The sequence below is a fragment of the Takifugu flavidus genome, chromosome 15 (genome assembly GCF_003711565.1).
Source record: "Takifugu flavidus isolate HTHZ2018 chromosome 15, ASM371156v2, whole genome shotgun sequence".
Classification (NCBI taxonomy): Eukaryota; Metazoa; Chordata; class Actinopteri; order Tetraodontiformes; family Tetraodontidae; genus Takifugu; species Takifugu flavidus.
In genome coordinates, this window is record NC_079534.1 from 14,667,843 (window position 1) to 14,683,146 (window position 15,304).

General features: G+C 56.4%; 1 protein-coding gene across 1 annotated transcript in view; it reads left to right on the plus strand.

Annotated features, from left to right (window-relative positions):
* The window catches only part of LOC130539420 (dipeptidyl aminopeptidase-like protein 6), a 33,547-nt gene that overhangs the window by 15,645 nt on the left and 2,598 nt on the right, over positions 1–15,304 (plus strand). Inside the window, 12 exon segments of the mRNA XM_057057748.1 lie at positions 10,627–10,741; positions 11,207–11,305; positions 11,854–11,948; positions 12,024–12,097; positions 12,169–12,222; positions 12,297–12,378; positions 13,425–13,545; positions 14,388–14,542; positions 14,671–14,768; positions 14,842–14,968; positions 15,037–15,075; positions 15,147–15,254. Coding sequence (XP_056913728.1) covers positions 10,627–10,741; positions 11,207–11,305; positions 11,854–11,948; positions 12,024–12,097; positions 12,169–12,222; positions 12,297–12,378; positions 13,425–13,545; positions 14,388–14,542; positions 14,671–14,768; positions 14,842–14,968; positions 15,037–15,075; positions 15,147–15,254 — 1,167 coding nt within the window.

A 15,304-nucleotide genomic window follows, 5' to 3' on the forward strand; every position in this document is an offset into this window, starting at 1 on the left:
TCACTTCCTTTTTCAGGGCGTCGTGCTCGTGGGGCGACCTTGGAATAAGATCATGGGTTTGTTTTTGCTGCGAAATCGTCGTTTTGTGCTCGTGCAGGTGCAGAGACATCAAACTAAAAGAGAGGCGCACGTTTGGCTCAGCCAGACCTCTAAGAGGATCTGGATCTGATGCTGCCCAACCCAGAGACAACGTGTCCTGAAGCCCACATGTCCTGAAGCCCACATGTCCTGAAGCCCACAACGTGTCCTGAAGCCCACGTGTCCTGAAGCCCACAACGTGTCCTGAAGCCCACAACGTGTCCTGAAGCCCACAACATGTCCTGAAGCCCACAACGTGTCCCGAAGCCCACAACGTGTCCTCGTTCTTGACTGAAGGCTGATCAATATCCTTCTATCATCTCTGCTCAGCACATTTTCCCTCCTTTGTTTCCAGATTTGCAGCAAATTCACTTAAGCCTTGTTTGAGTTTGTGTATCTGCAGCCGTCGTTACACATCACAACCCTTAAGTTTAGCCAGGATTAGAGCCCTTTAGAGAGCTGTCTGTGTGTGTGTGTGTGTGAGTGTGTGTGTGTGTGTGTGTGTGTGTGTGTGTGTGTGTGTGTGTGGTGTGTGTGTGGTGTGTGTGTGTGTGTGTGTGTGGCCAGAGCCTTTAACCAGTCGGGTCTTTCACCAGTTGATTTACTTTGACTCCTCCAGTTTGACCAGTTCCTGGGGGACTGGGTAAGCCCCTCGGTGAAGATGTGGCTGAGGACACGTCTCAGCCCAGCCGCTGACTCGTCCCGTCTGTCCCGCCTGTCCTCGTCCTCGTCCCTGTCCCTGTCCTCGTCCCTGTCCTCGTCCCTGTCCTCGTCCCGTCCGTCCCGCCTGTCCTCGTCCCTGTCCTCGTCCCGTCCGTCCCGCCTGTCCTCGTCCCGCCTGTCCTCGTCCCGTCCGTCCCGCCTGTCCTCGTCCCTGTCCTCGTCCCTGTCCTCGTCCCTGTCCTCGTCCTCGTCCCTGTCCTCATCCCTGTCCTCGTCCCTGTCCTCGTCCCGTCCGTCCTGCCTGTCCTCGTCCCTGTCCTCGTCCCTGTCCTCGTCCCTGTCCTCGTCCTCGTCCCTGTCCTCGTCCCTGTCCTCGTCCCTGTCCTCGTCCCTGTCCTCGTCCTTCCGTCCTGCCTGTCCTCGTCCCTGTCCTCGTCCCTGTCCTCGTCCCTGTCCTCGTCCCTGTCCTCACTGGTGTCCCACGAACAGAGGATTGGGTTCAAAAGGCCCGGAGCTCTGCAGAGGCTCGGCGTGAGGCGCGGCGAGTGTGATCCCTCCCAAGTGGGCGTGTGTGTGATGTAAACATGCTGGGGAGCGTATGGGGGGGGGCTGGACGCCCGGTGAGGGAGCTGCAGCTCCACCAGCAACCGGACTATTTCTGCTGTGAGTGGGAGGACAGAACCGCTCCACACAGCCAGGCCGCAGCACAGCCTGTATGATGGAGTAGATGGGATTTTTATGGGAGGAGACACACTGCCCCCCCCCCCCCCCCACTGCAGTGCGTCTCAAATCAGCCCAAAGACAAAGAACTGCATTGATAAGCTCACCTGAACGTCGTTTGTTCTGCTCCCATTGATCCCTGCTTCCATTTCCTGTGTAATGGACTTGCCAGTAATGAGTGGCTGCTGTGATCAGATCCGAGCTGACGGGGCTCCGGGTTATCGCTCCGCTCCCGCTCCCAGCTGAGCGCTGCCGGCGGAGCCACGGTGACGGCTAAATATAGTCCAGGTAGAAGCTGGATCCCTCCTCACCCACTGATGGAGGCCAGAACGGAAGAAACGCAGCTGTGAAGGTCTGTGGACGAGCGTCTGCACCACCCGAATCACTGAAATATCGGATCTTCTGATCGGTGCCGTTTAATCAGGGATTTCTGATCCCATTCGGTGGAACATGTGGGAAAACCCGGCTAATTGTGTTCTCAGAAGCCTTTGATCCCTCTGATGAAGAGGTTCAGTTCGATCTGCTGCTATTTGTGAGAGCTTCCTCCAACCCCGACCAGTCCAGACCCGGTTCCATGTGTCCTGGTGGACCTGCTAAAGCCTCCGCGGACCCAGAGGAGCCACTTGGGTCCGGTTCATTAGTGGACAGGTGAGGTCCAGCTGCTGTCTGGGGGAGACAGACAGGAGACCAGGAGGCGGCCTCGCTGGGATTAACTGATCCGGACTCATTTAAGGCCCAGATTTGTCGGGCTTTCCCCAATGCCCAGCGGGGGGCTTTGACCTGAGCCTCCGCCACACGTGGCGTCCTCTCTAAGCTCACTGTAATATTCATGAGGCGCTGAGCCGGAGCAGCCGTGCGCCCGTGCGCGGTCCCGACGCCGTCGCTCTGCGCAGCGTTCCTCCCACATCCCCGATCCCTCCGCTCTCTGTGCCCACGTCCTCCCGTCTCGCTCTCATTTCCCTCCAGCCGCTCCGCTCCGCCGCCATGGCTTCTGCCGGGGACGCGGACGCTCCGCTGAAAGGGGCGCAGCAGCCGCAGGAGCAGGTAGGACACACGGGACACACGGCAGCGGGGTTCCTGTCCAAGCCGCGTCGCTTTTTCCTTTCATCGCTGTGGTCGAGTCCCGCCTGCGTGGACCGGAACTTCAGCCGTCAGACCTCAAAGTTAAAGGAGTTGATTTGGGGACAGACTGAACTCGCCGGGCTGGAGCCAATCAGCCGAGAGCGTGTTGACAATGAATAGTTGCGTAACAGTTGCTGATTGCCGAGCGTGTTGCTGCAGAGCCGAGGAGAAGGATGGAGGAACGTTTGGGAAAGGATGGAGGAACGTTTGGGAAGGATGGAGGAACGTTTGGGAAGGATGGAGGAACGTTTGGGAAGGATGGAGGAACGTTTGGGAAAGGATGGAGGAACGTTTGGGAAAGGATGGAGGAACGTTTGGGAAGGATGGAGGAACGTTTGGGAAAAGATGGAAGGATGGAGGAACGTTTGGGAAGGATGGAGGAATGTTTGGGAAGGATGGAGGAACGTTTGGGAAAGGATGGAAGGATGGAGGAACGTTTGGGAAAGGATGGAGGAACGTTTGGGAGGAATGTTTGGGAAAGGATGGAGGAATGTTTGGAAAGGATCGAAGGATGGAGGAACAGTTGGGAAAGTATGGAGGAACGTTTGGGAAAGGATGGAGGAACATTGGGAAGAATGTTTGGGAAAGGATGGAGGAATGTTTGGGAAAGGATGAAAGGATGGAGGAACGTTTGGAAAGGATGGAGGAACGTTTGGGAAAGGATGGAGGAACGTTTGGGAGGAATGTTTGGGAAAGGATGGAGGAACGTTTGGGAAAGGATAGAAGGATGGAGGAACGTTTGGGAAAGGATGGAGGAACTTTTGGGAAGGATGGAGGAACGTTTGGGAAGGATGGAGGAATGTTTGGGAAGGATGGAGGATGTTTGGAAAGGATGGAGGAACGTTTGGAAAAGATCGAGGAACGTTTGGGAAAAGATGGAGAACGTTTGGGAAGGATGGAGAATGTTTGGGAAGGATGGAGGAATGTTTGGGAAGGATGGAGGAACGTTGGGAAGGATGGAGAATGTTTTGAAAGGATGGAGGAACGTTTGGGAAAAGATGGAGGAATGTTTGGGAAGGATGGAAGGATGTTTGGGAAGGATGGAAGGATGGAGGAACGTTTGGGAAAGGATGGAGGAACGTTTGGGAGGAATGTTTGGGAAAGGATGGAGGAATGTTTGGGTAAGGATGGAAGGATGGAGGAACATTTGGGAAGGATGGAGGAACGTTTGGGAAGGATTGAGGAACATTTGGGAAGAATGTTTGGGAAAGGATGGAGGAATGTTTGGGAAAGGATGAAAGGATGGAGGAACGTTTGGGAAAGGATGGAGGAACGTTTGGGAAGGATGGAGGAACGTTTGGAGGAATGTTTGGAAAGGATGGAGGAACGTTTGGGAAAGGATGGAAGGATGGAGGAACGTTTGGGAAAGGATGGAGGAACGTTTGGGAAGATGGAGGAACGTTTGGGAAGGATGGAGGAATGTTTGGGAAGGATGGAGGAATGTTGGAAAGGATGGAGGAACGTTTGGGAAAAGATCGAGGAACGTTTGGGAAAAGATGGAGGAACGTTTGGGAAGGATGGAGGAATGTTTGGGAAGGATGGAGGAATGTTTGGGAAGGATGGAGGAACGTTTGGGAAGGATGGAGGAATGTTTGAAAGGATGGAGGAACGTTTGGGAAAAGATGGAGGAATGTTTGGAAAGGATCGAAGGATGGAGGAACGTTTGGGAGGAATGTTTGGGAAAGGATGGATGGAACGTTTGGGAAGGATGGAAGGATGGAGGAACGTTTGGGAAAGGATGGAGGAACGTTTGGAAAGGATGGAGGAACGTTTGGAAGGATGGAGGAACGTTTGGGAAAAGATGGAGGAATGTTTGGAAAGGATCGAAGGATGCGGAACGTTTGGGAGAATGTTTGGGAAAAGATGGAGGAACGTTTGGGAAAGGATGGAGGAATGTTTGGGAAGGATGGAAGGATTGGAGGAACGTTTGGGAAAGGATGGAGGAACGTTTGGAAAGGATGGAGGAACGTTTGGAGGAATGTTTGGGAAGGATGGAGGAACGTTTGGGAAAGGATGGAGGAACGTTTGGGAAGGATGGAGGAACGTTTGGGAAGGATGGAGGAACGTTTGGGAAAGGATGGAGGAACGTTTGGGAAAGGATGGAGGAACGTTTGGAAAGGATGGAAGGATGAGGAACGTTTGGAAAGGATGGAGGAACGTTTGGGAAGGATGGGACGTGACAGAATGTTGTTAAATCCATCCCAGAGACACCCCTGAAGCTCCGCCTGTCCTGATCTTCCTGGCTTTGATTCCGAGCTCCTCTGAATTTCTGACGTGCAAAGTGTTTATTTTTCCGCCCTTTTAAAGACGTTGAAGATAAATTCAGAAAGAAGCTGGCGGCTTCCTGCAGGAGCGCACATTCATCAGGTTTCTCATCCTCTCCTGTTCTTTTGATTCTGTCTGCTTCAATGATGTGGGAATATGGAGAGATGCTGAGAGGAGGAGGAGGAGGAGGAGGAGGAGGAGGAGGAGGAGAGGAGGAGGAGGATGAGGAGGAGGAGGAGGAGGAGGAGGATGAGGAAGTTAACCATGTGACCCCACAGCAGCTCCTGTTCATCACGTTTCCTCACATCTCTGGAGCTTCTGCTCCATATTTAATGGAATTAGTTTTCCAGCCATCTGATTTCCAGGACTCTTCCGTTTGTCAGCTCCTGAATGGGGGACGCAGGCGGGGACACGTCCTCCGGTCCGTGGAGCCAGAGGAGCGTCTCTCTAATCGTGACTGACAGCAGGATGGAGGAATGTTTGGGAAAGGATGGAGGAACGGTTGGGAAAGGATGGAGGAATGTTTGGGAAGGATGGAGGAAGGTTGGGAAAGGATGGAGGAATGTTTGGGAAGGATGGAGGAACATTTGGGAAGGGTGGGGGAATGTTTGGGAAGGATGAGGAACGGTTGGGAAGGATGGAGAATGTTTTGGGAAGGATGGGGGCACGTCCTCCGGTCCGTGGAGCCAGAGCAGCGTCTCTTTAATCGTGACTGACAGCAGGATGGAGGAACGTTTGGGAAGGATGGAGGAACGTTTGGGAAGGATGGAGGAACGTTTGGGAAGGATGGGGGACACGTCCTCCGGCCTGTGGATGGGGGACACGTCCTCCGGTCTGTGGATGGGGGACACGTCCTCCGGTCCGTGGATGGGGGACACGTCCTCCGGTCCGTGGATGGGGGACAACGTCCTCCGGTCTGTGGATGGGGAATGTTTGGGAAGGATGGGGGACACGTCCTCCGTCCGTGGAGCCAGAGCAGCGTCTCTTTAATCGTGACTGACAGCAGGATGGAGGAACGTTTGGGAAGGATGGAGGAACGTTTGGGAAGGATGGAGGAACGTTTGGGAAGGATGGGGGACACGTCCTCCGGCCTGTGGATGGGGGACACGTCCTCCGGTCTGTGGATGGGGGACACGTCCTCCGGTCCGTGGATGGGGGACACGTCCTCCGGTCCGTGGATGGGGGACACGTCCTCCGGTCTGTGGATGGGGAATGTTTGGGAAGGATGGGGGACACGTCCTCCGGTCCGTGGAGCCAGAGCAGCGTCTCTCTAATCGTGACTGACAGCAGTCGCTTCGCCCCCAGAAGCAGAAGAAGATCACGTCTCACTGGGAGAAACGTCCTCTCTAAATGAACTTCCTGCTCTTCCCACCGCGAGGAAACAGCGATTTCTTTCTTCTTGTGGCGTCTGTAGCGGTCGTTAGCGACTAACGAGAGCGGGAGATTCCCGAGCTTTAGTTCCTGGGAGCGTTTTAATCAATAGTTGTCGGACTTTTTGTTGTGATTTGTGTTGAGCTGGTGCTTTTCCAGAGGTCATGAACGTGCTAACGTTAGCGCTACGCACGCGTGCACAGTTAGCAGATGATTCCCCAGATGGAGGCACCACTCTGGTCCCTGCAGGATCCGTTCTGCAGGGGTGGAACCACAGCGGTGGTTCTGACCCGGGCGCCATTTCACTGGAACCTTTAATGGCCTTTCACAGCGCGCTGACGTCACTGCGGCTAAAAGCTCGCTAGGTGCAGAGCCTGTAGCATTTAGCATCGTTAGCCGTCTTCTACGTCCGGTCCTCTGCTTCTGTGGTTTTCGTGCGGCTCACGTAAAGCCGGAACGATGATGTCGTTATTCCGCGTTAGCGAATCGCGCATCCACGCCCTCATTTTAGCATGAACGCGGCATTTGTTCAACTTGCTGCGGTGAAATAAACATTCATTAAATCCAACCTTAATTTCAGCCTAATTAATGCTAATATGGCCTCTGCTGGGAGCGGCGGTGGAATCAGGACGGAAGCTTGCTGACGGCTTTTTACTGTCACCGTGGCGACAAGATCAGCGTCGCATCTTTATCGGCTGCTGCTTCGATTCCGGCTGCTGCCGACACGTCTTCCATCAGCGACGCTCCGAGTCCCCGGAATTAGATGAACTCCCGAGCAACAAGCAGCTCTCAGCTGGAGGACTCCTGTCCTCCTCCTCCTCCTCTCCTGTCCTCCTCATCTCCTCTCCTCTCCTCTCCTCTCCCCCCCTCCTCTCCTCTCCTCTCCTCCTCTCCTCTCCTCTCCTCTCTCCTCTCCTCTCCTCTCCTCTCCTCTCCTCTCCTCCTCCTCCTCCTCTCCTCTCCTCCTCTCCTCTCCTCTCCTCTCCATCGCCTCTCCTCTCCTCATCTCATCTCCTCTCCATTCCTCCTCTCCTCTCCTCCTCCTCATCTCCCCTCCTCCTCTCCTGTCCCGTCCTCCTCCCCTGTCCTCTCCTCTCCTCCTCTCTCCTCCTCTCCTGTCCTGTCCTCTCCTCTCCTCCTCTCTCCTCCTCTCCTGTCCTGTCCTCACCCTCTCCTGTCCTCTTCCCCGGTCTTCTTCTCTCCCTCCTCTCATGTCCTCCCGTCCCTCCTCTCCTGTCCTCCTGTCCTCCCCCCTGTCCTCTCATGTCCTCCCATCCTCTCCTGTCCTCCTGTCCTCCCCCCTGTCCTCTCATGTCCTCCCATCCTCTCATGTCCTCCTGTCCTCCCCCCTGTCCTCCTGTCCTCCCCCCTGTCCTCCTGTCCTCCCCCCTGTCCTCTCATGTCCTCCCATCCTCTCATGTCCTCCTGTCCTCCCCCCTGTCCTCCTGTCCTCCCCCCTGTCCTCTCCTGTCCTCCTGTCCTCCAGTATCAGACTCAGCTGGCATCAATTCTTAATCTGGTGAACACTGATCATTAATTCATGCTCCTCCAGGAACGTCTGACACCTGCTGCTCCACACGTCTCCACTCTGTCAGGTGGAGACGTGTGTCCAGTGTCCAGTGTCCAGTGTCCGATGTCTTTGGACAGCTGAGCGTTGCGTCTCAGATGTCCATATTCCACCCTCCCCCCCCCCCCCCCCCCCCCCCCCGCCGGCCCCAGACTGCTACACTCAAGCACACGACTCTCATGTTCCCTTGGAAACCAGGTGCTTGGAGATCAGCAAAGATCCATTTCACCCTCCAGCAGCGAGACAAAGAGACATTCAGACAAAGGAAAAGTGGGAGTGAGGATTATGGGATGGGGGTGAGGGGTGGGCTTGGGGGGGCTTTATCTGAGACGGGGACTTCCTGTCTGAGTTTTCTGCTGGTTGGTGGAAGAAAATGGTTGTTGAGCTGTTCCCACGGGGACGTTCCTCCCGCTGTGATCAGTGTTGGGGCGACGCCTCACGTGTCACGACAGGCAGAACCCTCTTCCTGCCCCGGGCAGAAGCCTCCTCCTGCCCCGGCAGAAGCCTCTTCCTGCCCCGGGCAGAACCCTCCTCCTCCTGCCCCGGGCAGAACCCTCCTCCTGCCCCGGGCAGAAGCCTCTTCCTGCCCCGGGCAGAACCCTCCTCCTGCCCCGGCAGAAGCCTCTTCCTGCCCCGGGCAGAACCCTCTTCCTGCCCCGGGCATAACCCTCCTCCTGCCCCGGGCAGAAGCCTCTTCCTGCCCCGGGCAGAACCCTCCTCCTGCCCCGGGCAGAACCCTCCTCCTGCCCCGGGCAGAACCCTCTTCCAGCCCCGGGCAGAACCCTCCTCCTGCCCCGGCAGAACCCTCTTCCAGCCCCGGGCAGAACCCTCCTCCTGCCCCGGCAGAACCCTCCTCCTGCCCCGGGCAGAAGCCTCTTCCTGCCCCGGGCAGAACCCTCTTCCTGCCCCGGGCAGAACCCTCCTCCTCCTGCCCCGGGCAGAACCCTCTTCCTGCCCACCTGTTGTTGCCCCCCTGGGGAGCCACGACAGGCTGGAGCTCCAAACCCTCATTATCAGCTGCTCTGGTGACCAGATGAGTTTGTCAATGAGGAGCAGCTTCATGACTCCATCTCCTCCCCCTCCACCTCCTCCCCCTCCACCTCCTCCCCCTCCTCCTCCTCCCCTCCTCCCCCTCCATCTCCTCCCCCTCCACCTCCTCCTCCTCCTCCCCCCTCCATCTCCTCCCCCTCCACCTCCTCCTCCTCCTCCTCCTCCTCCTCCTCCTCCCCCTCCACCTCCTCCTCCTCCTCCCCCTCCATCTCCTCCCCCTCCACCTCCACCCCCTCCATCTCCTCCCCCTCCACCTCCTCCCCCTCCACCTCCTCCCCCTCCCTCTCCTCCACCTCCTCCACCTCCCCCTCCACCTCCTCCTCCTCCCCCTTCCCCTCCATCTCCTCCTCCTCCTCCACCTCCATCTCCTCCACCTCCCCCCCCTCCCCCTCCCCCTCCATCTCCTCCTCCTCCTCCTCCTCCCCCTCCATCTCCTCCCCCTCCATCTCCTCCTCCTCCTCCTCCTCCCCCTCCATCTCCTCCCCCTCCACCTCCTCCTCCCCCTCCATCTCCTCCTCCTCCTCCTCCTCCCCCTCCACCTCCTCCCCCTCCACCTCCCCCCCCTCCATCTCCTCCACCTCCATCTCCATCTCCTCCTCCTCCTCCCCCTCCATCTCCTCCCCCTCCTCTCCTCCCCCTCCATCTCCTCCTCCTCCTCCTCCTCCTCCCCCTCCATCTCCTCCCCCTCCCCCTCCTCCCCCTCCCTCCTCCTCCTCCTCCTCCTCCCCCTCCATCCCCTCCCTCCATATTAAATCACATGTCACAGTTATTTGCCTGTTATCTTTGAGCTGGTGTATCTGTGCAGAGGTCAGAGGGGTCAAAGGTCAGAGGGGGCAGTTGCTGTCAGAGGCGACGGCGTTCCTTTTTATTTTTCCCTGCTGAAACACGATAACGCTGGGACATTATTAAGTTATGATCCCAACTTATCACAGCATTCCTTATCTGTGCAGCCATACATCAGCGGATGGGCTTCCTGGCGGCGTTCCCGCCTCTTGCGTATCGATTCCCGTCTCGCTGCGGAAGCTGTGAATGTAAATCCGTGTGTAGGCGACGGAACTTGGCGCTCACACGGATCATTGAGCAACTTTACTGCAGATGAAGGCGAATCCGGCAGCACGTGGTGCTTGATAGGCTGTGATTCCGGTTTTAGTGTCGTCTGGGGACACGTGCACGTGTTGCTCCTCCTGGTTGAGCCGAGTCGGACTCGTTACAGTCAAGAGCTAGCTGCTAGCTGCTAGCTGCTAGCTGCTAGCTGCTAGCTGCTAGCTGCTAGCTGCCTTTAGCCTGCCAATGCTGAGATGAGTGAGCACGTGCGTGTGTGTGCACGTCAGGAGCGCGTCACATCAGGCGTGGCGAGAGGTCACCACGGCCGTAGCCTGATGAGGTTATGTGAGCGGCCATCACCTCCGGCTGTTTCCCTTTCCCTGTCCAGATATGTGCACGTGTGCGTGCATGTGAAAGCTTCAGGGTTCCTGGCGGTCGCCTCCTCTTCGGAATGTTTCCTGAATCCAGCCCATTTTTGCTCTGTGGGTTTTAAACATGGCGATTAGCCTCCGACCATCTGCGGGCTGCGTGTGCACGGCGCCTCCTCGAGCACGTCGCCGTGGCGGCCGCTCTGTTCCGGCAATCAGGCGGAGCGGCGGGAGCAGCCGGAGGACGCGGCGCCGCGCTCTCCATCACATCAAACGCCTCGCATCCATTTTGAGTGGAAACCTCAGACGTTTGTTAGCGGGAGACAAACGATTCCATCGGAATTCCAACCGGAACTCACTCGGAATCTTGTTTTTCAGGACCTGGTGGGCAGCGCGCCACCACAGAGGAACTGGAAAGGGATCGCCATCGCCCTGCTGGTCATCCTCATCATCTGCTCCCTGATCGTCACCTCGGTGATCGTGCTGACTCCTCGTATGTCCACACACACACACACACACACACACACACACACACACACACACACACACACACACACATACTGATTTCCGTGCTCTTCTCGCAGCTCAGGCGTTCTTTTTTAATTTGATCATTGTTGAGGGAGCGAGGTGTTCACCCAGAACCATCCTGCCTCTGCTGATTGCGAGCAGCGTCAATGCTGAGGGGGGGGTGTCATCTTCTCCGTAGGTAATGGGCCTTTTAATGCTCCCCGGGCCTGTTTAATGGAGACGATTACACGCTAATAACCGCGGTCGTTTGTCAGATTGGCACCGCGACAGAGCCTCCATTTGCAGGGCGCTGAGGAATGTCTGCAACTCTTCGCCGTCCACGAGACTTTCCCAGAAACCCTGCGGGGGCCCCGGCAGGCTGGGGCCCCGCTGCTCGCCCCCCCCCCCCGCCGCTGACACCTCGCTCTTCTCGCTCTGTGTGTCCCCACAGGAGAGGACAACAGCCTCGCCCTCAAGAAAAAGGTGACCGTGGAGGATGTTTTTGGTCCGGACCTTCACATCCACGACCCGGATGCCAAATGGCTCAGCGGTGAGACGCCGGCATCTGTCAAAACACCACACGAGTGTGGATCTTCTCCAGTCAGAGTGGACACCATAAACAGTGTGAGGGTGTGTGTGGGGTGTGTGTGAGGGTGTGCTGGGTCAGACTCCAGCACCTCCGGCCCGCTGAGACAGAACGAGCGGACGAACGATGGATGTTTGGTATTAGTGTGAGTCTCAGATGAACCCTCGAGTGGTCAATAATTAAACACCCTTTGAGCTAACACACTTAGTCTGGGCTCAATAGAACCGATGCACAGCTGCGCCCCCTGCTGTTCAACATGGGAACTGCGCGGTTAAACTTGTTAATATTGTATATATAATGTTCTTTGTTGGTCTTATTAATAAGAGAACCGCTTGTTATTGTGGCACTGTTGGTTCACAACATCTCTGGGAACTGATCAAACACCTAAATCATTATTTCCAACATCGTTCGGTTCCTTAAACGCGTTATATTCTGCCGCTTCTTTCCTGACTGTTTAATCAGAGATGAGGCTGTTGATGATAGGAGGCCCTAAGCTGACGTTTCTCCTCCAGATAACGAGCTGCTGTATCGCAGCAGGGACGGAGACGTGCTGAAGCTCAACGTGGACACGGCGGACCGGACCGTGGTCGTGCCCAACCAGCTGTTTGTGAGTATGGCCCGGTCCGTCTGCACCGTGTGGACGCCGAGAGGTGGCAGCTCCTGTGTGTCTGATCCCATTCAGGAACGATCCAGAGCTGCCAAGCACCAGGTGTCCCCGGACCTCCAGCACGTCTTGTTCGCCTTCGACGTGAAAGCGTGAGCGGCGCCCCCGCCCGCCCCCCCGCTGGGTTTGTTCTTGATCAGAACCCTGACGGTCTGTCTCTGCAGGTCTACCAGCGCTCCTTCATGGCCAAGTACATCATCTACAGCCTGGTGACGCAGTAAGAACCTCCGCCGGACTTTATTTAGCTCAGTGGTGGACGGTTCTGATGGTTCTGATATGTGGCCTCCTCAGGGAAACCTGGGCCTTGAACCCTCCTGAGGTGCACGAAGCCGCCCTGCAGTTCGCTGGATGGGGACCCCGAGGCCAGCAGCTGGTAGGAGTGACGCTCTGAATGACCTTTGACCCGGCCATGCAGATGGTTCTGTGGGGCGCTTTGTTCTTCAGGAGTTTGACCTGGTTTCACTTCTTTTCATCGTTCTTTCATGTTGCTGCCACATTTATGAGGCTTTGTTCTGAGGTCAAGTCGTTAGTCAGGAGGCTGAAGGTCCTGCGGGACGACGTGGCCCATCAGGCAGGTCCAGCAGACCCTCAGGCCCCAGATAAACCCCCCAAACTTTCACCCCTTCTCAAAGAGTCAACTGAGACCGAACAAAAACCACCGCGAGGACGCGGCGAGGCGCCGCGGGCCAACCGGGCTTTAATACTGCAGCAGCCTGATGAGGTGATGAGAGTCAGGTGTGAGGGGAGGGCAGGTGAGGCTGAGTGGGGGCGGGGGGGCAGCCACGCCCACCCTGCACAGACAGGACAGCAGGACCTCGTTAACCTCCAACGTCCCAACATTAAACGCCATTTATTGATGATTTAATTTCATATGTGACTAACAATCCAGAAAGGCTGTTTTCATTCAGGCTAATGGGATTTCAGCTGCCTGTTTCAGCCACATTTGGGAATCTTTTATCATGGAATTCTGAAATCCGTGAAGCCTGATAGATTCTGGATTTGCTGTTCTAATCCCAGATTACAGGACATCATGTCAGAGAGACGGATTAAATAATAACAAAAGCTGAACAACGGTGCTGAGAAACTGGCTCAAATGGTGAAAACGAGCCTCTAATATCTGAAAGGTTGTTGATGGAGGATCAGGAGAAGAGAAGATTCTCTTGTTTTGTCTCTCTAAACGTTGCCTGTGATGATTCCAGAAGGTTCTTCTGCATCTGGGTGCTGAGTTAACGCAGAATTAGCTAATTATGCTACTAAAATGCTGCAAACTCGTTGATTTCTGTGCTGAATCCTGAAGCAACGAGGGTCAAACGTCCGTTTGGGTCATCAGGTCCGTTTGAACAGGGCTCGTTGAACTGACATCACCAGCGTCTTCCCAGCGTGTCGGAGGATGAAGCTCTTCTGGGTTTCTCTGTCCAGATCTTCATCTTTGAGAACAACATTTACTACAGAGCGACGGTGGAGAGCCGATCCATCCGCCTGGTGTCCACCGGCCGGGAGGGCGTGGTGTTCAACGGCCTCGCTGACTGGCTGTACGAAGGTAGGACCGCCTTGACCTTGGCCTTGTGCTAGCCCCCCCCCCCCCTCCAGCTGGCTGCGATCCGGCGCCGTCTCCAGAACTCCCAGAGCTCGCTTTTGTGTTCAGGCGGTTTTAATTAACGAGCGTTTGCAGCGCTGTAATCACACCCAGCAGATGTTAGAGAGCCGGCGGAAACACGCGCACGTCGAGGTGACGCAGATGTGCTCGCCGCGTCTCAGAACCCCCACCACGACACCTCGCTGCTGGGTTGGAACTGGTGGGAGAACTGAGTCAGAACCAGCAGAACTCGGACGGGCTGCGGATCAAATGGCTGTTTCCTGCTAACAACAGGTGCATGAAATCACCTCTGCAGCTCTGGAGCTAGCGTGAGTGGCGGCGGCGGCGTTTTCAGCGCTGCAGCAGTGTTGCGTGGTCGACTGCAGATCCATTTTTAGTTTATTGAGGAGCAGAGTGGTGGTAATACATCCCCATGTCGTGCACTGTTGCCACATTGTTGAGGATTGTGAACGGCCGACGGAGCCTTGAATTTCCTGCAGCGCTGCAACAAAACCGCGACCTCGTGGAAACTGGATTGAATGTTAGCGATTCAGAGTGGGCTGGTGACCTTTACGCACCATCTCTGTTTCCTTACGGTCCTTTATGGCCGTAAAATGAGGCTCATCCTTTTATTGCTGGGGGTTTTGGACTGGCGCGTGCAGCTCTGCCGCCCCCTGGTGGCGCAAGGCGGCGGTGACGTCAGTCTGCTTATTTTGGCTTTGTCTCCAGCAGCTTGAAGGTCTTTTCCAACTTTGATTTGAATGAGGCGTCAGTGCAGTTTTTACAGGGGTTGTTTGGTCCTGCAGAGGAGATCCTGCAGAGCCACATCGCCCACTGGTGGTCACCTGATGGGCTGCGTCTGGCCTACATGACCATCAACGACACGCTGGTGCCAAAGATGGAGATCCCCTTCTTCACGGGAATGCCGTATCCCGCCAACCTGGAATATCACTACCCGAAGGTGAGCGTTTGGTGCTGCTGATTTGGGGCTTCCGTTAGTGCTCCCTGCTCAGATCAGGTGCTTCACCTGAGAACATTGGATCCTGGTCTGAAGTCTGGACCTGTCTCGTGTCCTGTTGGGTGTTTCAGGCTGGGGAGGAGAACCCGGCGGTGCAGCTGTCGGTGGTCAGCCTCAACGGGCCTCTGCACACGGTGGCCATGAAGAAACCCGACGACCCCCGAATAGGGTGAGCGGCGTCCTGGGAAGCTCTAATAAAGGAGACGTTTTTGCCTGAGTCCGGAGACGTTGCTCTCTTCCAGGAGGGAGTATTACATCACCATGGTGAAATGGGCCACCAGCACCAAACTGGCCGTCAACTGGCTGAACCGAGGTCAGAACAACTCCATCCTGACGCTGTGTGAGGCCACGACCGGCGTCTGCATCAAGGTGAGCGGCCCCCAGGGGACTCTCGGGCTCCTCCTCCTTTCTAACCTCCTGCTCTCCGGCTCCTCCAGAAACACGAAGACGAGAGCGACAGCTGGCTGCACCGGCAGGTAGGTGGCGAGCAGCAGAGTCCGAGCGGCGCCGCTGAACGAGGGATAACGGCTGTTCCCCGCCCCCGCAGAACGAACCCCCGCTCTTCTCCCAGGACGGACACCGGTTCTTCTTCACCAGAGCCATCCCCCAGGGCGGCAGAGGGAAGTTCTTCCACATCTCCATGTCCACGTCCCTGGTAAAAAGCAGCAGAAACCCCCGTGTTTGCCCCCCCCCTTCCGTCTCACC